General features: G+C 30.8%; 8 protein-coding genes across 8 annotated transcripts; 5 read left to right on the forward strand and 3 right to left on the reverse strand.

Moving 5' to 3' along the window:
- Positions 1-205: 205 nt before the first annotated feature.
- SEC26 (coatomer subunit beta) lies at positions 206-3,130 on the forward strand (the record flags this gene model as incomplete). The annotated part of the gene is made up of 1 exon (XM_004177442.1): positions 206-3,130. The coding sequence occupies one exon, from the start codon at positions 206-208 to the stop codon at positions 3,128-3,130; it is 2,925 nt and encodes a 974-aa protein (XP_004177490.1).
- Positions 3,131-3,642: 512 nt separating this feature from the next.
- GLE1 (nucleoporin GLE1) lies at positions 3,643-5,454 on the forward strand (the record flags this gene model as incomplete). The annotated part of the gene is made up of 1 exon (XM_004177443.1): positions 3,643-5,454. The coding sequence occupies one exon, from the start codon at positions 3,643-3,645 to the stop codon at positions 5,452-5,454; it is 1,812 nt and encodes a 603-aa protein (XP_004177491.1).
- Positions 5,455-5,973: 519 nt separating this feature from the next.
- YCX1 (Ycx1p) lies at positions 5,974-8,235 on the forward strand (the record flags this gene model as incomplete). Its single annotated transcript, XM_004177444.1, has 1 exon — positions 5,974-8,235. One exon carries the CDS (start codon positions 5,974-5,976, stop codon positions 8,233-8,235), a length of 2,262 nt encoding a protein of 753 aa, XP_004177492.1.
- Positions 8,236-8,416: 181 nt separating this feature from the next.
- Positions 8,417-10,138, reverse strand: PRP42 (mRNA splicing protein PRP42; the record flags this gene model as incomplete). Its single annotated transcript, XM_004177445.1, has 1 exon — positions 8,417-10,138. One exon carries the CDS (start codon positions 10,136-10,138, stop codon positions 8,417-8,419), a length of 1,722 nt encoding a protein of 573 aa, XP_004177493.1.
- Positions 10,139-14,040: 3,902 nt separating this feature from the next.
- TBLA0A01750 (uncharacterized protein) lies at positions 14,041-14,145 on the forward strand (the record flags this gene model as incomplete). The annotated part of the gene is made up of 1 exon (XM_004177446.1): positions 14,041-14,145. The coding sequence occupies one exon, from the start codon at positions 14,041-14,043 to the stop codon at positions 14,143-14,145; it is 105 nt and encodes a 34-aa protein (XP_004177494.1).
- A 723-nt stretch (positions 14,146-14,868) lies between these two features.
- On the reverse strand, positions 14,869-16,995 carry TBLA0A01760 (uncharacterized protein; the record flags this gene model as incomplete). The annotated part of the gene is made up of 1 exon (XM_004177447.1): positions 14,869-16,995. The coding sequence occupies one exon, from the start codon at positions 16,993-16,995 to the stop codon at positions 14,869-14,871; it is 2,127 nt and encodes a 708-aa protein (XP_004177495.1).
- An 867-nt stretch (positions 16,996-17,862) lies between these two features.
- On the forward strand, positions 17,863-21,261 carry VHC1 (Vhc1p; the record flags this gene model as incomplete). The annotated part of the gene is made up of 1 exon (XM_004177448.1): positions 17,863-21,261. One exon carries the CDS (start codon positions 17,863-17,865, stop codon positions 21,259-21,261), a length of 3,399 nt encoding a protein of 1,132 aa, XP_004177496.1.
- A 337-nt stretch (positions 21,262-21,598) lies between these two features.
- On the reverse strand, positions 21,599-24,034 carry TBLA0A01780 (uncharacterized protein; the record flags this gene model as incomplete). The annotated part of the gene is made up of 1 exon (XM_004177449.1): positions 21,599-24,034. One exon carries the CDS (start codon positions 24,032-24,034, stop codon positions 21,599-21,601), a length of 2,436 nt encoding a protein of 811 aa, XP_004177497.1.
- Between the last annotated feature and the right edge of the window lie 1,548 nt (positions 24,035-25,582).

Consider the following 25,582-nt stretch of genomic DNA (forward strand, 5'->3'; position numbering starts at 1 on the left):
AAGCTGGAACCGGCAAAACTAATAGTGGAAAACTAGTAGTGGAAAACTAGTAGTGGAAAACATAGACTAGGAGGAAATAAACCCAATGAAAATAAAAGGATCAGAATAAAAAGTAATTGCATACGGTTTCACTGAAGCTGTATTTTGAAATCCCTTTAATACACATTTCACCGACTACTAGGACAGCTCAGTAATATCGTATAAGATGCCAGGTGTTAAAGAGCCAGCTTACACTTTGGTGTTTGATCCTACACCAGGAAACAATCATATGACTGTTGATGAATTCCAAAAAGCTTTAGAAAAGGGTAAAGATGAAGACAAAATTGATACCATGAAACAGATCTTAGTAACCATGTTAGATGGGAACCCATTGCCTGAATTGTTGATGCACATCATTCGTTTTGTCATGCCTTCGAGAAATAAGGCTTTGAAGAAATTATTATATTTTTACTGGGAAATCGTTCCAAAATTGGATGCTGATGGGAAATTAAGACATGAAATGATTTTGGTCTGTAATGCTATCCAACATGATTTACAACATCCAAATGAATATATTAGGGGTAATACTTTAAGATTTTTGACCAAATTAAGAGAACCTGAATTATTGGAACAAATGGTACCATCAGTTTTACAATGTTTGGAATATCGTCATGCTTATGTGCGTAAGTATGCTATCTTAGCTGTTTTATCTATCTTTAAAGTTAGTGATCATTTATTACCAGATGCTAAGGATCATATTAAGAATTTCTTAGCTGTGGAAACTGATCCAATCTGTAAAAGAAATGCCTTCATTGGGTTGACTGAATTGAACCGTGAAGATGCATTGACTTACTTGGAAAACAATATCACATCTATGGATAATTTGGATCCATTATTACAAATTGCTTTCGTTCAATTCATTAGAAAAGATGCTTTCCAAACTCCAAGTTTAAGACATCAATATATTGAGTTATTATGCGACTTATTGAGTAGTGCTACTTCAATGGAAGTTATTTTTGAAACTTCAATTGCTTTAAGTAGTATGGCTTCCAATCCAATAGTTTTAATCACTGCGGCTACGAAATTAATCGAGTTAGCCGTTAAAGTTTCCGATAATAATATCAAATTAATTGTGTTAGATCGTGTTGCTGATATTAACCAAAGAAATCCAGGCTCATTAGAAGATTTAACACTGGATATTTTGCGTGTATTACATACGGAAGATTTAGATGTCCGTTCTAAAGCATTAGATATTGCATTAAGTTTAGTATCCTCAAGAAATGTTGATGCTGTCTTGAAATTATTAAAGAAAGAATTACAACAAACAGTGGCTAATAGTGAAAAGGAAAAATCTATGGAATATAGACAATTATTAATTAAAACCATCCATACAGTTGCTGTTCGTTTTGAAGAAGCTGCCGCTGACGTTATTTCTTTATTATTAGACTTCTTAGGTGAATTGAATTCGACTGCTGCAAGTGATGTCATTTCATTTGTTAAAGAAGTTGTGGAAAAATACCCAAAACTAAGATCTGGTAATTTAGAAAATTTAAGTCTTGCTTTAGAAAATTGTAAATCTGCCAAGGCATACCGTGGTGCTTTGTGGATTTTAGGTGAATTTTCTGAAACTGAGTCTGAAATTCAAAAATGTTGGAAACATTTCCGTGAAAGCATTGGTGAAGTTCCAATAGTTCAATCTGAATTGAGAAAGTTAGCTCAACAAAATCACGACGAATCCCAAGCAACTAATGAAGAAGAAAACATCTCAAAACCAACCGGTCCAGTTATTTTACCGGATGGTACTTATGCTACTGAAAATGCATTTGATTCCGTTGATTCAAAGAAGACTATTTCTGCTGAAGAACGTGATTCGAGACCTCCATTACGTCGTTTCATCTTAAATGGTGACTTCTATACTTCATCTATCTTAGCAAGCACAATTATTAAATTAATACTAAAATTCGAAAAAATTTCAAAAGATTTCACAATTATTAATGCATTAAAGGCCGAAAGTTTATTAATCTTAGTTTCTATCTTACGTGTTGGCCAAAGTAATTTAGTTGAGAAGAAAATTGATGAAGACTCTTCAGAAAGATTAATGACAGCTATTTCAATTATTATGGATGATACTAATCCAAATGAAAAAGAAACTGAAAGAAGCTTACTTGAAATCGCCTTTATAGATGCTACTAAATCTTCCTTTAAAAAACAAATCATTTTATCACAAAAGAAAAGTGCAAGAAAAACTGTTCAAGATGTTCAAAAGAATGCTGAGCCAATTGATAAAGCTATTTCATTTAGACAATTTGCAGCAGCAGCTTCTTCCACAGCTAGTGATGATAATATTGAAGAAGATCTACAATTAGCCTTGAAGGGACACTCAGTTAAATCTTTAGAAAGTTCTACTTCATCTAAATTAAAGAAAATTGTACCATTAACTGGGTTTTCTGATCCTGTTTATGCTGAAGCTTATATTACAAACAATCAATTCGATGTTGTTTTGGATGTCTTAATGGTAAATCAAACTAAAGAAACTCTAAAAAATTTACATATTCAATTTGCTACCCTAGGTGATTTAAAGATTATTGATAATCCTCCAAGTACAAACGTTATTCCTCACGGATTCCATAGATTAACTGTCACAATTAAAGTCTCATCCGCCGATACTGGTGTTATCTTTGGTAATATTATTTATGATGGTGGTCATGGTCAAGATGATCGTTATGTTATCCTAAATGATGTTCATGTCGATATTATGGATTACATTCAACCAGCTACTACAAGTGATGAAAATTTCCGTACAATGTGGAATGCATTTGAATGGGAAAATAAAATTTCTATTAAATCTATGCTACCCTCTTTGCACGTATACTTGAAACAATTAACTGAAGGCACAAATATGGGATTACTAACACCTGCAGAATCTCTTGGTGAAGAAGACTGTAGGTTCTTAAGTTGTAATTTATATGCCAAATCTTCCTTTGGTGAAGATGCTCTAGCCAATTTATGTATTGAAAAAGACCAAACTACAGGTCAAGTTATTGGTTATGTTCGTATTCGTTCAAAGGGTCAAGGTTTAGCCTTATCTCTTGGTGATAGAGTTGCTTATATCGCAAAGAAAAATTCAAACATGAAACTAGATCGTATCTAAGTTTTCTAATTTCTGATCTTTCAGACTTTTTAATTCTAATTATATTTCTCTTTTAATATATTAAATAACTAAGGCTCCTAAAAACAAATCTCTTTTGAGGTTTAATTACATCATTCTACATATATGTATATATATATATGTTTTACATTTTTGAAAAAAAATATATACATTTCTATACAATATAAAAAATTAAAATAATAAATAAATAAATAAATAAATAAATCGACTACTTACTTTTCCTCACATACATATATTACATTGTTACTATTTTATTTCTGAGTAACTTTTTATTTTTAAGAAAAAAAAGATATTTGGACACATCTATATAACCCTGTAACAAATTTCAATAATGTTTTCGCTTTATTAGCGACTATCTTTAAAATGAAAAAAAAAAAACAGTTAAAACAAAGATATTTGGTAAAATAGCTGATAACGAAAGGAAATACAATATAGATAGTTTTATTATTCGAGAGGAATTTAATTATTAAAGGAATAATAATTTGAAATAAAATATGAGGATTCAATTCGATCAATTGTTAAGCTATAGTGATGAAGAATTCTCCGATGTAGAAAATTCTTCCACCACTACAACATCATCATTAAACAAAGATGATTATACTTTTATCAATGAAGATGAAGAATCAAGTGGAGTTCCCCATCTTTATTTACCTAAAACTATAAATACCGACAAATTTCCTATTAAGGTTTCATCTGAGAATGATAATCAAGCCATCGTATTATTAAACAAATCTAAAGTTAAGTCTTCAAAGAAGGATTCATTGAAAGAAACTACAATAGACCCAGAAATTACGGAATTATTAGAAAGATTAAATTTGAAATCTAAATTGCCAAGTAGATACGATCGTCAACCTACCAAAATTGTTAAAGAATTAAAATATCAACCATTATATTTAACCTGCAACTCTGAGACTAGTACCAATGATGATACAAGTTTAGATAATAATACTTCACAGACTAATGTGGATACTACATCTGTTTCTGACACCTTGCATTCAATTAATGATTCATTCTTAAAGAAATTAAGAAGTTTAGAATTAGAAAATAAAAATCAAGTTAATATTGCCAAAGATCGTAAAAGAAAGGAAGAAGAAGAAGAAAGAAAACGTAAAGAAGAAGTAGAGAGGAAGCATAGAGAAGAAGTAGAGAGAAAACATAAAGAACAGGAGCAAGAAAGAAAACGTAAAGAAGAAGAAGAACTTCGTATTAAAAAGGAAAAATTAGCAAGACAAAAACAATTAGAAGAAGAAGAAAGACAGAAAGCTGAAACTATTCGATTAAAGAAAGCAGAAGAAGAGGAAGCTTTATCAAAGGCTAAACTTGCCAAAGAACAAGAAGATAAACTAAAGAAAGAAGCTGCAGAAGCCTCTGCCAAGAAAGAACAATCGAATAGAACAAATACTAAGGGTAAATTCACTACTGATTTTAATTCTGTTGAACAAGTTTTTAAAAAATACAAGGATAAGATTAATTCTATAAAGACAGAAATTGTCCAACCTGTTAAAAAGGCAGATGTTAATACTAGAAATACATTATCACGTCACAAGAGAAAAATCAATCCTAAATTCGGTCAATTAACTAATAGCTTACAACAATTAACTAATGTTCAAAACGAATTATGTTCATTAATTGATCAAACCAAACCACATGAATTATCATACCTTTGGATATTAAATTTCATTTCCAAAGCTATTGTACACCAAGCAGAGACAGAAGTTAGAGTCAAACCAGAATCCGCCGTTCCATTGGCCAAGTTAACTTTGTACCTATTAGTACGATACCCTGAATTGAAAGAATTATTAATGGCAAGATTTGTAAAGAAATGTCCCTTTGTCATTGGTTATACTTGTAACATTGATACTGAAGATGGTAGACTAAGAATGGGATGGAAAAGAAAATCTGATAACAAATGGGAAGAAGAAACCTCTTATGATGAGAGATTGGGAGGTATGACTACCTTATTTTCCGTGATAACCCGTCTACCGTTAGCACCAGAGTTTATCAATACACAAGAACATCCCTTACCAATTTCATATTCCTGGAGAATGGTAGCACGTATAGCAAACACAAATCTCAAATTGATTACAAATTCGCATTTCGTTGTCCTGGGATGTTGGTGGGATGCAGCAGCATCACAATTCATACAAGCATATTCCAGACAAGCCCAAAAACTATTATTCCTTATAGCCAATGATTTAACAGGTGCATTAAGTCAGCACAAATATGTTGGTGCTGCAAGATTGCTGATTTTATTCGAAGAATGGCAAAGAGGTGCTATAAAAACATTCCCAGATATGATTGCATAATTTATAGAGTATAAGACTAGATTTATAGAAAACAGTAACAAGAATACATCACAATTGCCGCCATTTGAGTCGTCAAATTTGCGTCACCAATAAAAATTAGTCAGGGTATCGTGTTCACGAAACTCCGTTGATTTTTTTTATTACGGAAATTTCTCCTAATGCCAAGCGCGAATTTGAAGTGAATTCGGTATCGAGTTCAATTAGGATCTACCAATATCAGAAGGGAAACTCACAGGTACAGACTAAAAATACAGGTGCCAATAAAAAATTACAACTGTAACAAAGGACGTAATATGCGCACCAGAAACAAAGAGAACATATTTATAGAAGAAGAACGTTGATCTCAATCTTAAAAGACTCAATTAAGCTACAAAATCACTAGTATCCAAATATCTTTGCATATATATCTATAGGTTCATTTATTGATAAAGTGAAACACAGACCGTGTAGTGTTAAATTTTTTTTCTTCTCTTCAGCATTGAGGACCCTATTTTCATAATTACAAAGTCAACTATCTAGATGACAAAACTATCAAGATGGATTTTGGTAGTAAGTTGTTATTTAGTGACCTTAATCTTATTTTATTTTTCATTTCAATATAAATGGCTAGAACAATACATCATTGAGCCAATGAAATTACTGCTATGCTTCGCCGCATTGGGGATTATTACATCGAATTTTCTCACTCCAAGTCTATCTTATATTTCAATAGAAATATTTCATATTTCTGACAAAGTAGCAGGCATGACGTTGTTAGCGTTAGGAAATGGTATTCCAGATATCACAAGCACTTATAAGGCAATGAATTCTGGTGCAGTCTCATTAGCCATTGGCCAATTAATTGGTGGTGTCTTCTTCCTTTGTACTGTTGTGTTTGGAATGATGGGTCTAGTAAGAACCATTGAATTAAAACCCACTGAATGGCTAAAGGAAAATGAAGGAGTAGAAGAGGCGATAGAATCTTCATCTTCTAATTTCAATAGTGGTCATAATAATGATGTATTACTATACTCAAGAGAATATTTTATTTCAGATATATTGGCATTTTTATTAGTGCTAATTTTACCTTTATATTTTTTATCAGATGGTCATTTAAGATTGTATGAATGCATTATAATGGTCTTGGAATATTGCCTTTTCATGATATATATTCTTTGGCGAAATAGGAAACAAACAACCATAGAATCTGAGGAAGAATCAGAAACTTTCCAAAGAACCATCTCGACAACAGGCGAAGATTTTGGCTTGGAAGCCATTATCAGTAATAATAGAAATCAAGATGACCTATCTTTATTAAATTTAGCAACTTTCAATAATGGGATTATTCAAAGAAGAAAACAGATACGCCAACGGATAAGACATTATTTTCGATATAAATACAACGGCTGGTTTAAAATATCATTAAGAGATTGTTTGGATGTTTGGGAAAATCAAAAAATCTTTGATTCTTCGCAGAATAATGACATTATTACATCCACTAGTAATCTTGAAACAAACAATACAAACATTCCAGATAATCATTTAACTCCAACTAATATTCTAGATGAAAATAGACCTCTAATACCGAAGAGGAAAAATACTATATCATCTTTAGGAGATGAGCCATTACCAAATTTTATTATTTCTCAACCAAGTGATGAGAATTTAGATTCAATTAAAATTCGTAATAATAGGAAACATTCATTGAATACGATACATAATACTGCAAAAGATAATACTAAAAATTTTGATGATGATATTATTGGACCTTATTATAATAATAACAATAAAACAAAATCTTTAAGTTGTGATCATCTGCCGGATATTTCTACTGGCTACCAAAGTCTTCCAAGAAGCAGATCAAATTCTGTTAACAATCAACGATCTTCAATGATTTATGACCCCTTTGACAATGTAGCAGAAGAATCTGTTGCATTATATACCATGGACAACCATTGGCTAAGTAAATGGAGAATTTATCAACTTTTACATCACGAAGATTCTTTCTCTTCAAAATTTGATATTGCAACAATTATTTTTACTACACCAATCGTAATTTTATTAACCTTATTGATCCCACAACCCATGCAAGAGGAGATCCCAACAAACTTTAAATTACATCAAACGTTACAAATCTCAATAGCACCATGTATAATTGAGTATTTACATTCGTATTCCATTTCATTCACAACAATAATGATGACATTAATCATACTCCTTATGCTATTTGCCATTCATTTAACTAATTTCATCATTGTTTTGCAATATAAAACAAGTATCCAATCTTTTTGTGGTTTTATTCTTTCATTATTTACAATTTCATATTGTGTTGAAATTGTTGTTGATACTTTAACAAATTGGACCGACCAATATAATTTTTCTGAAACTATTTTAGGCCTTACAATATTTGCATGGGGTAATTCTATTGGCGATTTGGTTTCAAACGTTACTTTCTTCAAGATTGGTATCCTTGATGTTGCTATTGGAGCATGCCTGGGTAGTCCATTACTATATTTTGTATTTGGTATTGGCATTGATGGAATTTTATTAATTCTGGGTAATTTTTCAAATAATATCCAATCCACTGGTAACATTTCAAAATCTATTTTCTACAAATCAATAGATTTCAAATTTGACTCACATTTAATATTATGCTCCATTGGGTTTATTTTAGCGTGTTTGATATTACTTATAGCCATTCCATTAAATAATTGGAAAATTGATAAAAAAACGAGTTATCTATTATTATCATTATACATATTAATACTAGGGGCTAATATTTATCTGGATCAAGAAAAATGATACCTCAACTTTCATACTTTTTTTTTGGTTCAATCTTTTTAATCATAATATTATTACACTTTTTATTAAAAATTATACATTTTTAAAATATATATCTATATTTATATCTATATCTATATCTATATACTAGAACGATGGGGTATCATAAAAACCACATATATAATGCATTAAAATAATTTTCTTAAAATAAGTCTTCCAATTCATCTAAATCTTCAGGAGAATAAGCATGACAAAATTCTTGTAATTTTAATAAAATTTGATTTTTCTTATCATCGTTATATTTTTTCGCTATTGTCCAAACATTATTTATACAATATTTTCTTTTGTCTAGATAAGATCTTGAAGGATCCAAAAAGATTAATCTTGAATATAGATACCAAAACGAACCGTTATTGAGATAATATTTCCAATTCGATTCAATAATTAATTTGAAAATATTTTCTTCTATTAAATTAGTATTTTCTTTATCCTGCAATTGAATTAGCATTGATAAAATAATTTCTTGTCCGTTCTTTTTTTCACAATAGCTCAGTCTTTTCATAATTTTATCAAAAATAATAATTGGTAATATTTGTTTCTGATGCTGATTTTCATTCAGATTTTCAATTTCATTTTGAGTTGAAACAGATTCTTTTGAATTTGAATATCTACTCTTCTTTTTCTGATTATTCGAGGGTGTATTTTTATTTTCAATATTGTGTAAGAATATTAAAAATTGAATATTATCCCAAAACATCTCAAAGTCATCAGCATCTTCAATATGTGAATTATAAGATCTTTTAATTAGTGATAATAAATCAAATAATTTATCAAATTCATTTAATTTAATTAGAATTGAATATAACATTTTACAAATTGCTGTCTTTTTCAATGCAAATGTTAAACCTTTTTCTAAAACATTCTTCGCAGATAGAAGATCATTTTTATAATCAATAAACCAATTTGCGTATTTTAACCAAATAATATCATAATGAGCTAAAGGTAATAAGGATCTTTGGAAATTTAATTCAATGAGAGAATCATTATTTAAATTAATCGTATAGTTTAAGTATGAAATCCAAGCATTAATATTTGAATTTGATACTAGTGTCTCAGGAGATGAATAGAATTGGTTATCAACCAATTTTGATTCAAATAATGAATGAATCTGTAATACCTGATATTGAATCACTGTATATAATTCTTTTGTAAATTTTCTAATAATTTTTTTACGTTCAATCAATTCTGGACCTTTTCTTTTATGTGATAAATTATTAAAATCTAATTTTAATTTTGAACTTAACTCATCCTTCGATATAATTAATTTTAAATCATTTAAATCGTTGAATGAATCAATATGGCTTAACCAAATGGAATAAAAGTAACTAAAATGATAAATTGGTAATTCTAAAATTTTTCTTAAACAAAAAAAATATTTTTGCTTTGAAATACATCTTTCATTTAATTGATCTAAATAAAGTTTCCAAAATTCACCAGAATAGAAATGTAATCCAATATTTGATTCTGCTAATTGATATTTTTTTATTAATATTTTATTATTGGAAATGACTTGATTACAAAACTTTAAGTATTCTAACCAAATTAATAAAGACTTATTATTAAATTGAAATAAACCATTTTTAAAAATTTTATGAACATGAGCTAAATGACCAAGCTTGAATTCTAATAAAGCATAATCAATGTGATAAGTTTCTAAATATGGAAAATATGTTAATATTGACTCATACGTGCTTTTAATTAATTTATAGATTCTTTTATCAATGGATTTATTAATTGGTGAAACTTCGTTAATAAGATAATTCAGTAAATTCTCCCAATGAATAATTGACTTGGGAAAATTTGCAACATTAAGAGTTAGCTTAGAGAATTTATCATCAGATGTGACTAAAGTATATTTATCCATCACAATACAGTATGGGTTAACATTTGGATTTTTTTTATTTACATCTTTTTTTTAAGCTTTTTATTTAAACATTAAAATATCAATTTTTTTTAAAAAATCCACGCATTCAGGGTAAGAATATCTAGTAAGTATTGTGAAATGCCAAGTAGTAATTCAAAGCGTTAACAAAAATAAATATACCTATTCGATAGACATGTAAGATTTGGTACATATTAATTGATGAAATACTCATAAGAATGTAAATACTTTCTGCATATGACAGATATGGCATGCCATACCGTTACTTGAATGTTTGTGGTGTTATTATTAGCGAGTACTATTTCAATATCAACAAACAGGAAAGCTGTTCTTAAACAACGTAACAATATTGCTTATTGTGAATAGAACAATAATGTAATATTACCATAGGCTATCGTATTGTTTGTACATTCTACATACGAAACTACAGTAAGATCATCCTTTAATGAATGTGTCAAAATGCTATATTATTAGCTGAAAAAAAAAGACAACACTTGACCATTCTAGAAGTGTGAACTATTAAAAAACACAGTAAACTGATCAAATATAGAGGTGTATCTGTGTTATTTTAAATACATGATTCATTAGAGATATTTGTATGAGATAAAGAAATCTGGGAGACAAAGTACCTAATGATAACTTGTAGGAGTATTCTTGGAAAAAACCTTGAATAGCTTTAAATAAATATTTTAACGTTTATATAATTACTACGTAAGATATTCTACATGAAAAATTATCAACAAATGGAAATCTACGATTAAACAATTGTTTAAGCTTAATTTTTTTTGTTACTACATTTTCAGTGTAGGAAATATCATAGTTATTTACATTTGTAGATACTAGAAAACATTTTCTATCCTGTAAATCTATTGTGAACCACTATATTAGAAATTCTGAGTTTTGTCAACATTTTACCTTCAAGAATACTGGTATGAAACATCGGTTTACGCAACAGTTTTGAGATGGATACATAATTAGGTAAATCAATGTTACCTAGTGTTAACAATATATTACTCAATTATAAGTCTGGTAATAAATCTTAAAATATATATCTGTGATTCCATTATTATAAAGTTTAAAAAAAATGCTTGAAGTTAATATAGTTACAAATATTTGCTTTACTCACTCCTGAATGGAGCAACTAAAGTAGGTTGGACTTTGATGATAGATATAATAAAAACCTCTTCCTAATTCGGGAATCTGAAGAATTTATCAAGTAACATCAGAGATTTTATTATATTGTAACAATTAAAAAACAAAATAAAACAGATATTTCCAATCTCATTATTTCCAATAATTTTGGAAATAATAACTTTATTAACAAATTAATATTTTTACTGTACCTGGCTTTTTCGTCCTATAAATAGAAGGCGTCTCAAAATACGATTAATACACACAATATTATTGACGCGTATAGTAATAAAACATTATTGTGCGAACGAGCAGAAAGAATAACGATTAGAAGAAGATATAAGATAAGATATAAGATAAGATGTAAAGATAAAGCAATTTCCAGTCAATAGGAATATAAATACCAGTAAAATTACAACTCAATGGGTTTAGTTCAATTATTGGATAAAGAAATAAAATAATATTTATTTTTCATACTCTATAATAAAACACCCATTAGGATTCGATATACATAATATTGAAAAATTGTAAATTTATCTATTAATATATTTTTTACTTTATACAAATTGAAGAAGAATTTTACACCACTAATCGTCACAATTAAGAAATATGAACAATACACAATTAAGGATTGAACTAACATTTGACGAGCTTCTATTAATTGCTGTGTTTAAATATCTTAATTAGGACTGTTTACATCCCATGATGGAACTCGAATGATTATACTATGTGATGTGCTATATTTCTGATTTTTTACTACCATATCCTCTACATACTGCGTTAAATACATTGCCACCATATACATTACAGTCTGTGTTGCAGACTTTGCTACCGTATACGTTACAGAGTGTATTATATAATTTACTATACGTTATTACTAGTTGTATTGTTACAGTTTACGCTACATATTGTGCTGCATAATTTACCATTAGAATCAGTCGCAGATCATGTTACACGCATCGTTACAGAAGATACTGCAACTTATGCTTACATTGTCACCGTATACGTTGCAGATAGATATATTGTATACACAGTTATTGTATACATTTCGAATTGCATTGCTACAGTATACGCTACATATTGTATTACATACATTGTTGCACTATACTTCACATAATGCGTAAGGACATTGTTACTGTTTAGATTACTAATCACGCTGTCATTGTATACGCTGCCGCTTATATTGCACGCATTGAGGATTGCATTGCTGTAGTATATATTGAAGATTTTTGCATACATTGCTACCGCATGTTCTGCACACAGTGTTACAGATTTTGGTACCGTATATGTTGTAAATAGTAGCACAAGCATTATTGCCGCATAAGATGCTTATAGCATTGCTATAGTATATGCTACTAATCGCGCTGTATTGCTTGTTAAAATATACGCTACAAATGATGTTATTTACATTGTTGTAAGTGGTATTGCGGGCATTGTAACAACACATATATAGCAGATTACATTGAACGCATTATTAGCCTCTACATTGCAGATTGTATTGTTATAGTTTAAACTACTAATTGTGTTGCATACATTATTTGTCTACTGTCTTTCTTGCATCCATTGATAATTGTGTTAATTGCGTTTTCGAAACACGTGCTGATGATTTAGTTGTTGTATCATAAGCTGATGATGATGATGATGATGATGATGATGATGTTGTTGTTGTTGTTGTTGTTGTTGTTGTTGTTGTTGCAATTTACAGCAATAATATTGTTATTGCAGTATACGCTTCTGAGTATACTGTAACTATTATATTGTTATTATTCCTGTTGACAAATTGTAAAAATGGCATAATCTGTCTGTAAATTGAACAACTTACTTAGTATTATATTACTCTTTAACTTGCTTTAAATAACCTCTTAGATATACATATATAATATAAACATTTATATAGTTGGAACTAATAAATTATATACTTTTATTTAAGTTGAAATATACTGTAATTGAATATGCGTTCAACACTTAGGTATCCTTAAATAACAAATGCTTCCAAACTTGTACTAGTTTTGGTTACTGACTGTTGTGTGCGAGAAGCTGGACATTCTTTATTAACAAGCAGATTAGGAAAGCCTACTATATTAGAATAAGTTAGTTTTGAATGTCTGGTAAATTTGCTTCAAAATTTTTTTAATCAAGCTGAAGTAACATCCCTGATTAAAAAATTTATTTCAATAATTATGAGCTTGTTGGGGCTAATTCATCAATAAGTGTCCTTGTTTCATTTTTTTTTACCTTATATCACCCCTCAATTAAATGAAGCTATTAGAACAGCTTGAATTGTTTTTTTTAAACAAAAAACCTTGATAATATTAAAGGTGGTTCACTTTATGATTTGAACAACTTCTACTTTGTTTCCTTTCCCTTTAAATCTTTAAATTTAGATTATTTGAAGTACTTTTTTGAGAATTATTGCTATAAGATGATATGATTAATTTAACAGGCATCCAACAGTTTAAACCTCAATAGATAAAATTTACTAGCCCCCCCGATTTCACATTGGGAGGAGTATTTGTAAAATCGATTATTTTTCTTATAAATCGAAGTTGTTTGAGGCTTTAGAAATCATGTATGTTTCCAGAATAGAAATAATACAGGGCACATCAAAGTTGCCTATACAATTTGAAACATTCTCTCTATAATGTGATTTCATTTACAAAACTTTATAAAAAAAGAGTTGAGCTTTTAAAGTTTGTAAACCAAATTTTTCATTGATAATTAGTATATCAACTAATCACAAATACCCTTTGCCAATGCAATACAACATCCAAACCACACAAAAAGAAAATTCCTCTGAAAATAAAGATAATTATATTATCCCTGGTTTATTCTGGGATCCAGCCTGTATTATTGTTTAAGTTACGGAAAAAAATAAATACATTACGACATATAATACCTTATATTTTTCTCTAGGGACTATATAGTTTTGTTAAAAATATTTTATTCTTTAACTTTAGTATGGTGCTTAATATTACCATTTAATTCTAGTAAATAATTTTTAATGAGTAAATTAGTGTCCAAAAACTATCATTAGTTAATTGTAGATCCCACAAAATAAAAAAATTCTTATATATGGATACTGAATTATTTCATTTTATACTCATAGCGATGACCGCTGTACAATATAGTGACCTACATTATAATGCTTAATCAAAAACCACTCTCTTATTGCTCATACTCCTCTAGTTTACCAGATTATTTCATGTCACCGCTAATAAAACAGATTTAGGTGGTATTGCTTCGCCTAATATAATGCCCTATCCCACACAATATTAGCAACCTTGATAAAAAGTAAAACGTTAATTAAATTTAATTAAAAAAAAATGGTATATATATATAATTGTGGAAAAAAAAAAGAAAAAATTTTGAATTACTGTTATATCGTTAGTTTGTTTTGCCTTGAAAATTGATATTTTATTTAAAAATACGATAGAATATTGATTTTATGCTAAATGTAATATTGATCTATGCTAAATGTTATATTTATGCTAATAATTAATTTTGCAAAATATTATGATTTGATTATCATCGGTAGATTGTTTTACAAGTCTCTTACTCACAAACACATCTTGTACTTCAGTTCAAGTGAAATAAGTCAATGCCATTGATACAATACTAAAACAACCTTCACCTAATATAAGACCTGAACAAAAAATGATCATTAAAGTAGAATCTAATGAAACATTATAATGATTCCAAATTGAAGATATCATCCCACCCAAGAATCTTGCCAATGTGAAATTTGGAGTATTACAAATACCCACTCCCATTGCAATCCCCGAGGGAACCCATCTGGTTCTATTGGGATAACAATTTTTAATTAATGATAAAAATGATGCAATAATGGCGAAGACTAAAGCACAATCCAAAGCATGTTTTGGTAAATTTTGACCCAAAACTAATCTTGCACAATCTACCCATACTGCTGCAGTGGGGACACGGAATCTATCACCTGGGATGGTATATATATGAGAATAACAATAATATACTATTGCCGAAAGTGGGACAGACCATAATGTACCCAATAGTTGGGCAATGAATTGATCACGAGGTGCAGCACCTACTAAATGACCAGTTTTCAAATCTTGCATCAAATCACCGGCTTGTTGAGCCCCAGCTTCTGCAATGGCACCTGCAACAAGATTAAGAAGCACTGCACCTTTATGGGAGCGTGGAATTACTATGGCAAAGATTAATTGAGATAGTTTACCAATGCCACTCACCGGGTTAAGATCAGTTTCACCTAGAGCACGAATGGCTAATACAGCAAAGAAAAATGCTAGACATAAAGACAATAGTATAGAATAAATGGGGACCAATTGAGATCCAAAGAGACGTAACATTAAAATAATACAAAGAAGAGACGAGATGATGAGACCAGAGATGACTGTTGTGCTTGTTACCAATTCATTTGGAGGTACATCAGAAAGTGAATCATTGCCATCAAGTTGTGATAATTCCATAGTAAATTCCTTAGTATTGGAATGAATTAATTTAATCATGGAACGTACAATAAATACAACAAACCCTACAACTGCATCAGCAATCATAATCGATAATGCAGTCCATAGAATCCAACCTTGAATCCCATTTTCCCAATCATTGGGAGGAGAATCTGGAGAGACCCATTCGTTATGACGAGCCAAGGGAGCCAAGATGGCCCATCCAAGAACACAACCGCCAAGCATATGAGATACTGTGGGGAGACCCATGATAGCACCTTGGCCAAAATAAGCTGGGGATAATTGGAATGTCCAAAGGTAATTATGAGCCAAGTGAGATCCCAAGAAGGGGATATTTTGCAATATGGGGAAGATGTATGTAATGGCAGAAAAGATTGATGAGAATATAAACGTGTTTTTCAAAAGAGAAATTGGTGGGGATGTGTTTGTGTTTGCAAGTGTACTTGTAATTGTATTTGTAATTGTATTTGTGGCAGCAGGATTTGTGTCGCGAGGACTCGCGCCACTAATTTCTGCGCCACTAAGTTCCGCGCCACTAAGTTCCGCGCCACTAATTGCATCTGCGCCCGCATTAGCACCACGACCAGCGGTAGTCCCTGTCAAGACACCAATCAATGTTGCTGTGGCACTTCCACTAGGGAACCGCAATTTCTCTGTAATAATAGCATGTTTACGCAAAGGTACTGCACAAAACACACCAAAAAAGGCCAAAGCGGCCGCCCATGTGACCAGCTCCGGCAGTGTGAACAACTGGCCTGCCAGCCTCACTCCTCCTGTTTCATCTGGTCTTAACAATTTCTCCACTGCAGGTATCACACCTACAAATCCAAATGCCAATGGACCTGTCCCCACAGCCACAGCCACACTCTGAGCAAAAACCGCCTCAGCAGGAGTCACCTGAGGCAATGCTGTACAAGCCAAAAGAGCCGCTGGTAAAGACATCATCGAAACCCACCCAGTCTGCAATCCAAATTGGAAATTGGCAATAAGAAGTAACGTCCCTATAGCCAGACCAGTGACCGAGCACGTGACCAGCCGCAGCGGCGTCACGTGAGTGCACGCCAAAGAAGTCACGTGAGTGCACGTCAAAGAAGTCACGTGTAGAGGAGAAGCGCTCGTCACGTGCGTGGATCCGTATTCTATCACGTGCTTGTGCGAAATGGGAGCACCGGGTAATTCGTCATCCGTGTTCACGTTTCTTTTTTCTTTTCTTTTCTTTTTCATCTTTTTCCTCAATTTCTCCATTTTCCCAATTTTTCTGGGCCTTCTCGGGTTCCGAACAACGCGGCTCTTTTTATACAAGCTTTGACCGAGACGGCGCGTAGATCGTGTGCTTTCTTTTTCTGCCTGGTTTCCGATGACGCCACACAAGATTGGCAAAACAAGGTGTGTTTGATTACTAATGACGGTAATACAAGAGCATAAGATAATCTAAAAAGCAACATGTAATCGTAAGACAAGGAGTTCAAGTTGCTTAGCAAGTTGCTTAGCAATCTAAAGATCATGATAAGGTAAGCAATAATCGTCTGCTATGGCGAGTCGTCATATGCTGTGGTACAAATATTTAAAGGTGCAGTTTACTTTGTAAAGATTCTGTGTGTATTTATTATGGTGGAAACTAGTTTGTACAGGGTCTAGCATGTGACATTCTTGGTAAATACTTTATTGCACCATATGCATTTTAGTGATGCTTCTTTTGGTATTACGTTTGATCTTGATCTAGATTAGAATTATTCAAGGATTAGATAAATTAGAGTTTACTGTACTTGCTAGTTTCTAGTGGGTAGCTGGTATATTTGGAATGCCAAGAACTGCTTTTTAGCTCTTTTTTAGCTAAACAACGATATATGTTTTAAAAGTGTAAGTAGGTTCTCTCATGTGTACTGTACGAAACACACTATAGTATACCACGATGCAAGAGTTATTCTCGTACATATAAATCACACTATATATATGTATATATATATATATATATATATATTCTTGAATATTCTTTAATATGATTCGCTTATCCGCGCTTCGCCTCGCCTTTATTATGGCTTAATAAAATGATCGGCAACCAAATTTCAATCTATTATGTATATGTATCATTAAAAATATATACCCAATACCATGGAAACAGATTTCTATACACTTCCTGGATCCCATAAACCGAATACTCATCCTCATATATATCCTCATCTGCCACACTTACACCATATTGAAGATGAAATCACTCATCTTTTAAAACCAAACCGTTCTCAAAGTCTGACATATTTCAACTATGAAGCTACCCCTCAAAGAGAACGTATCTCTTCTAGATTTGATCTTTCCAATCCAAATAGAAATAAACTAGGTACGTACGATGGTGTATTCATCCCAACGTCTTTAAACGTCCTTTCTATTTTAATGTTTTTAAGATTCGGTTTCATCTTGGGTCAATTAGGTATTCTTTGCACAATAGGGTTATTACTATTAAGTTATTTCATTAATCTTTTAACTACACTAAGTATATCAGCTATCTCTACAAACGGTGTAGTTAGAGGCGGTGGTGCTTATTATATGATCTCCAGATGCTTGGGTCCCGAATTCGGTGGTGCCATAGGTCTTGTATTTTTCTTGGGTCAAGTCTTTAATTCAGGTATGAATGCTATTGGTATTGTGGAACCAATTCTTTACAATTTCGGTTCCAATAATGGTGTCATCTCACCAATCTTACCAGAGACTCATTGGTTTAATTTCTCCTATGCCACAATCATCTTATTATTCTGTTTGATAGTGGCATTAATTGGATCTCAATTAGTCTCTAAAGCTGGGAATATTTTATTTTTCGTTCTAATGGTTTCCATCATTTCAATACCTATTTCCTCCATCTTACAATCACCTTTTGAAAATGATATTATATCATACACTGGACCTTCATGGGAAACTTTCCAAGGAAATTTATTCCCACAGTTTACCAAAGGTGCTGCAGGATCTTTACTACAAAACTCTAAAGAAACTTTCAACGATCTATTTGGTGTATTTTTCCCTGCTACTGCAGGTATCTTTGCCGGGGCAGGCATGTCTAGTGAATTAAGAAAACCTTCTAAATCTATTCCCAAGGGGACTCTATGGGGGTTAGCTTTCACTTTCATCTGTTATGCTATTGTCGTGATTTCAATGAGTTTTACTATCCCTCGTGAAAGTTTATATAAAGATGTTCAAATCATTCAATCAGTATCTAAAGTTCAATTGATCATCTTATTGGGTGAATTATCCACTTCTATTTTTTCCATCATCGTCGGTATCGTGGGTGCTGCTTATGTGTTAGAGGCAATCGCCAAGGATACTATCTTACCAGGTCTTTCCATTTTCTATAAAAAACCTTTATATTCAATTTTATTCACTTGGTTATTGACTCAATTATGTTTATTCTCAGATGTCAATAAGATTGCCACTTTCATTACAATGACTTTTCTTTTAACTTTCATAGTAATGAATTTGGCATGTTTCCTTTTAAAAGTATCATCAGCACCAAATTTTAGACCATCTTTTAAATATTTCGATAGACAAACAGCTTGTTTGGGGGTCATATGCTCCATCTTAGCCATGTTTATTGTAAACACTTTACAGGCCTTGGCAGTAATGTTTGCCATGTCTATTTTATTTGTAATCATCCATTATACTTGTCCACCAAAGAGTTGGGGTGATGTTTCACAAACTTTAATTTATCATCAAGTAAGAAAATATCTATTACGTTTAAAACAAGATAATATCAAATATTGGAGACCACAAATACTTTTATTTGTAGATAATCCAAGAACAAGTTGGAATTTAATCAGATTTTGTAATCATTTGAAAAAAGGTGGTCTATACGTATTAGCTCATGTCACGGTCTCCAATGATTTCCAAGATCAGTTTGTCAATTTTAAAAATCAACAAAGAGCTTGGCATAAGATTAGAGATATGACCCAAATTAAAGCCTTTGTTCAAATAGGTATGGGCCCAACTTTACAATGGGGGGTTAGAAACGTCTTTACAGGTTCCGGTTTAGGTGGTATGAAACCTAATATAACTGTACTTGGGTTTTTCGATATGACTAATTTTAAAAAACATGCAATACATAATACAATTCCTAGCTCGGATTCCAATGCAACCACTAGTACTGATTCTAATACTATTCCTAATCTACTCCCTAATGCATTCTCCAATTCAGAACCTTGCAATTGTTTCAAATTACCCACTGATGATTGTAAAAATGAAAATAAAGTTACTCCAACTCAATGGGTACAAATATTAGAAGATTTATCTCTAATGGGTTCGAATATTGCTGTGGCCCATGATTTCAAAAAATTAAATCTTCCTTCTAAAAATAAGAAAAATCCAAAATTGAAGAAATTTATCGATTTATATCCTGTTCAAATGTCTGCTCAAATGACCTTAAAAGATCAATCCTCGTCAATAATTACAACGAATTTTGATACTTACACTTTAATATTACAATTAGGTGCTATCTTAGTCACGGTACCTGAATGGAAACATACTCATACTTTACGTGTCATTTTATTTGTAGAAAAGGAAAATAAAAGAAATGATGAATTAGATAGAATGAAAAAATTATTAGATGCCTTGAGAATTGAAGCTGAAGTCTTGGTAGTCTCCTTAGATCAATTTAGAACTTATCAAACAATCGTAAAGGGGACTTTAATAGATTTCGAACATGTAAATAATATGTTAAAAGATGATTTATGGTGGCAAGAATTAGTAGAATCAAGAAGAACTTTAAAACCAACAAGAAGATTTTCAACAACTAACACAGCAGCACCTATAATAGATCGTCCAACAAATATTTTACAACCTAAAAAATTCGATATGTCAAAATTAATGAGACATGGAATTTCCCTTACAATGACTTCAAATATGCCCTTAAATACAACTGCTTCTGCAGTTTCAAGTGAATATTCAGATGAAGATAGTATTTTACCCTCAATGCGTGATTCAACTTTATCTATCCCATCTTTGGATCAACGTTTAAATTATGAATCTTCTAGAAGACAACAAACTATGGGCAGAAGATCTCCTACTTTGAAAATGCTTCATCCAAATCAATCTACAACTTCTGTTAATCCTGTATTCTCAAGTAATACTATACCAATAACAAAAATCTTGGAAGACGGTTCAGGTGATAAACCTACATTAATTCCAATCGAGGAGAATAATCAAAATGATGATCAAGATGATGAAGTTCAACCTGAGAATTTAGAAATTTCTCCAGCTTGCTCAAATGAAAGCTTAATCGCAGCTATGGAAAATTTAGGCTTCAATGATATGCCAAGTAAAGCACAGCATTTAATCTTAAATGATATGATGAGCCAGCTTTCAAGCACATCGGATTTGATCTTCTCCACTCTACCTTTACCGCCTCTTGGAACACATCTTAATGATGAAGCTGCTCTGCGATATGTACAAGATTTAGATATTTGGTTGGATGGATTGGCTCCAACTATGCTGATCAACTCACAATCCTTAACAGTTACAACTGCATTGTGACGTGAATAATTTTTTATACCCCTTCTCCATAGATATGATTTTTATATTTTAACACACACATACATATATATATATACGCTTTCTTTAATAAGGAATAGTCACTTTAAATGTTTATAAATTTAGATATAATAATAACTTAGAAAACTATAAAAAAAATTTTGTTATTCTTTTTTACTATTTTGGGAAAATTCTTTTTATTTTTTTTTGTATTATTTTTGAATATAATATAGAATAAAATTACAATGCAAATATAAATATTGTAAAAGGAATATAAATCTAAAGAGAAAAAAAATGATAATAGTACAAAAATATACCACATGTGCTCTTATCTGATTTGTTACAAGCATGTTGGTTTCAAATTATGTAATGCAGGGATTGGAATATCACTAATATTTAAAGTTGGGAATTCTTTTAATGCTTCTTGTAATACAGAATATTTCAAAGCAGTACCAGAAGTTAATCTTGTCAATTGTCTTGAATCACGACAGAAAGCTGAATAACGCTTAACAATCTTCAAATATAAAATCATTCTTTCATTATGAGATGAAGGGAATGTTGTTTGATGAGTGGTAGTAGTTACTAACTTCTTATCCTTAGATTCGTCGTTACCAATATCATCAAAAGCACCAGAGGCATTAGCAGCTGCAAAGGCAGGATGAGAAAAATCTAATTCGTCATTAGATACAGATGATGCACTAGTGGTTCTACTGAATAACACAGATCCATCTGTAGAACTAATTGGAGAACTAGTAGGTGATGGAGAATTACGAGTTGGACTCATACTATTCTTATTGTCCTTATCTCTGTTGAATTGGGTCCAAGTAACTGTAGCATCTCTTAAGGCAGCCCAGTCAGCATTGGCAATGAAACGTTGACCAATTTCATCTGATTTAGTTATTAAATCAACCCATCTTTGTAAAATTTCACCATTAGAGGCATCATCCACCGATCCCATGGATTTTAATAAAATTCTATAAGCAACAATAGTCTTTGGAATATTAAATAATTCATAACCTTCATCAATAAAATCGATAATAGCACGATCTCTCCAAATAGTACATTTGGCCAAGATAATATTGAAAAATGGTTCATCAATTGGTTTAATAGTATTATAGGTCTGAATCATTGTTTGTAAAGCATGAAAACCTTGTACTTTATCATTTGAATAATTTTCAAAAAATACGTCAAAGAAAGTATCATTTAATGAAGAAGAAATACCATGGTTAACATCTCTACCATAATGAACCGAAGATTTATACCAGATTTCATAAACATGATGGAAGTTGTGAGTATTATTCCAAATGTTTTTTAAGAAAGATTTAACATAAGAAACTTGTAAATCAATCTTATATGGCATTTCATCATTCAAAGCTTTATCAAAGAAAGTTTGAGCCACATTTAAATCTTTACATTCACCAATAAATGATAAATGAGTTTCAATTAAATAACCATATTTCATTTCAGTAGATTCTTCACATAATTTTTGAAATAATTTTAAAGCCATATCATTTTGACCTGCTGATAGAGAAGCTCTTATCATACCAACAGATAGATTAGGATGGAAATAATTAATCATAGAAGAAGATTTTTCATATAAAGTTTGAATTTCTGGATATGAAACACCATTATCATATAAGATTGGTAGGATAACACCAACAACTCTTGGATTTAAGAAAATATTAGTAGTGTATTTATTGGTATCATTTATAGCATTTTTCCAAATATCAACAGCTTCTTGGAATAATAACAATTCTTTGAAAGCAGTTATTAAATGCATAGCACCATACTCATTTAATTGAACCTTAGCATTTAAAACATCTTTTGAGATTTCTCTTAAAGATTTACACAAGTAATTGGTCATTTCTTTATGGAAAGATTGAGAATCATAATCAGGTTTCTTATTCATTCTAGTTAATTGATTTCTATTGGCTCTTAGTCCATTATGTAACAAATGAACCAATTTAGAAACACGATCAGAATTTAATTCTGGAGTATTAATCAAATCATGATATAATCCCATTGCTCTACCAATTGAATCCCAAAATAGTGGGTTGGAATTAGAATTAGGATGCTCGGATCTATGTCTAATATTCTTTCTTCTTGGAGTCTGAGACATGTATAATGTTTGAGAAACACAATCTTCAAAAGCACAGACTTTTTGGAACCAAGGAGAATCTGGGCCCACAGTATTATGATTTTGAGACTGTTGAATGTTGTTATTATGATTGTTTCTATTTTGATGTTGATTATGGTTATTATTGTTATATTTATTATTTTGATGATTTCTATTTTGATGATTAGTATTATGATTATTAAAATTCTTTGAATTAGAATTTTTCATCGTATCAGAAGGTATATTCTTATTATCCTTAGCCAATGATTGTTGTTGGTTATTTGAATTGTAAGAATTCAAATTAGTCATCGAATTCTGAGATGAACTAGATAATGATATAGGATTAAAGGCATTATGAGGATTATTTGGATCTGGTTGGAATTGATTCAAATCCATCATACTGGAAGAATTTCGAAAATTCATCTGACTTAAAGAATGTTGCAAAGAATAATCTTGAGATGAAATAGAAAGTGGAGTGGTGGATGGAGTAATTGAATTAGCTAAATTTGGAGAAGAAGCAACGTGCAAATTATAGTTTGGATTATTTGACAACTTATGAATTGTTTGGGGATTCATTTGAATGTTACTATTTTGTTGTTGAATGAAATTATTGTTCAAATGTTCCTTTGGAATAGAGGATGCTGGAGTAAAATTATACATGATTATGAGTAAATTGATGAATATATTTTTTTTTATTTTAAAAAAGAAAATAATATTTTTATGATCTATATTATGGTTAAAATGTGAAACAAAAAAAATGCAGGAATAATATTATCAGTGAAATATATTGGAACTTACAAAAATATTAATGAAGAATGAATGATTAGTATTTTTTTTTTGACAAGAAAGTTTGGTGGTAATAATATTGAATTTTCAATGGTAAAGTCTATTAATAAAAAATGAATGAAAATGAAATAAAAAACAGTGATGGAATCTAGTCTAATAAAAAAAAAATTAGTTTATTATTGGTAAACTAAAGAGTATCAGTGAAGTTGTAGTCCTTGAATATTTAATTTAATATTTTTGGCTGATAAATTAAACACGAAGGGCAATGCAAAATTTCACAAAATACAGTCAAACTTGTCGATATATTATTTGTTGAATTCAATAAAAAGAAGCAAACGAAGAAGATTAAAGTAATGAAGAATATTAAAAAAAAAGCTTTATTATCTAAAGAAACTAATTAATCTGGTTGATATAATGGGAATAAAAAGAGCAGAGAAAAATAAACTATTAATAAAAATAGCACGTATTTATTAAGGCTTCTTGACTTGTCGTTAGCGTTGGAGTTTAGCTTGTCGATGGACGTAGCTAATTAAGTTCCATCGAATTGATGAGAATAAAAGAATGGGTAAATAAATAATTAGAAGTTTAATCAATGAATTTTTATGAAAGAAAAAAAAAAATTCTACAAGATACAAAAACATTAATTTGTCATAAAATGATAATGAAAAAAAAAATGCCACCATAATTTGGTCCTTCTCTTCAGTCTTTCATGGCTCCATGTATGTTCGTATCTAAAACCGCATAGGAAGGTTAGTAATTCAGTATTTGTTAGTAAGTATTGTTAAACTTTTCATAATCAATACACTTTAATTGTTGAAACTAGCTCAAAATCAATGGAATTTTAGCGAAAAATATCCAGAGAATTCTTCGTAAGTAAAGTTAGTTTCGAATCTAGTAATCGAGTAAGTAATAGTAAATATTGGTACTGCATAGCTGAATATTTCCCTCAGCGATAGTAGTGGTCCCAGATGCAAGGAGCTGGTTTCACGTATAGATTCTATCCGCCATGGCTCGACTTGGCCGAAAGGGCATTAGGTTAATAGTTAATTTTTTAAGAAATTTCAATACAAGTGGGAATTATTGATGAAAAGTTAACCGGATAGGAAGTCGAATTGACTAAAAAAAAGAAATTAAAGAAAATTTTTCCAAAAATCTATAATGAAAATTAATTAATTTGGGAAACTTAGAAAAATCGAAAACAAAAACAGAAATTCATGCTTTTCTACATTCTTCCGACTCTCTAAAAAAAAATAAAAAATAGAAGCCAATAGCTCAAAGAAAGCAGTGCAGAAGGAAACGGGTCATTTTCTGTTTTGGAAATATATTCCCATATAAGAATGCCTGCAGGAAAAGAAGTTCCTAAAGTGACGATGTTAAGACTTTGAGAACTCTACAGGCTTTTTTCAATATTGGGTAAAGCTC

The sequence above is a fragment of the Henningerozyma blattae genome, chromosome 1 (genome assembly GCF_000315915.1).
Source record: "Henningerozyma blattae CBS 6284 chromosome 1, complete genome".
Taxonomy (NCBI): domain Eukaryota; kingdom Fungi; phylum Ascomycota; class Saccharomycetes; order Saccharomycetales; family Saccharomycetaceae; genus Henningerozyma; species Henningerozyma blattae.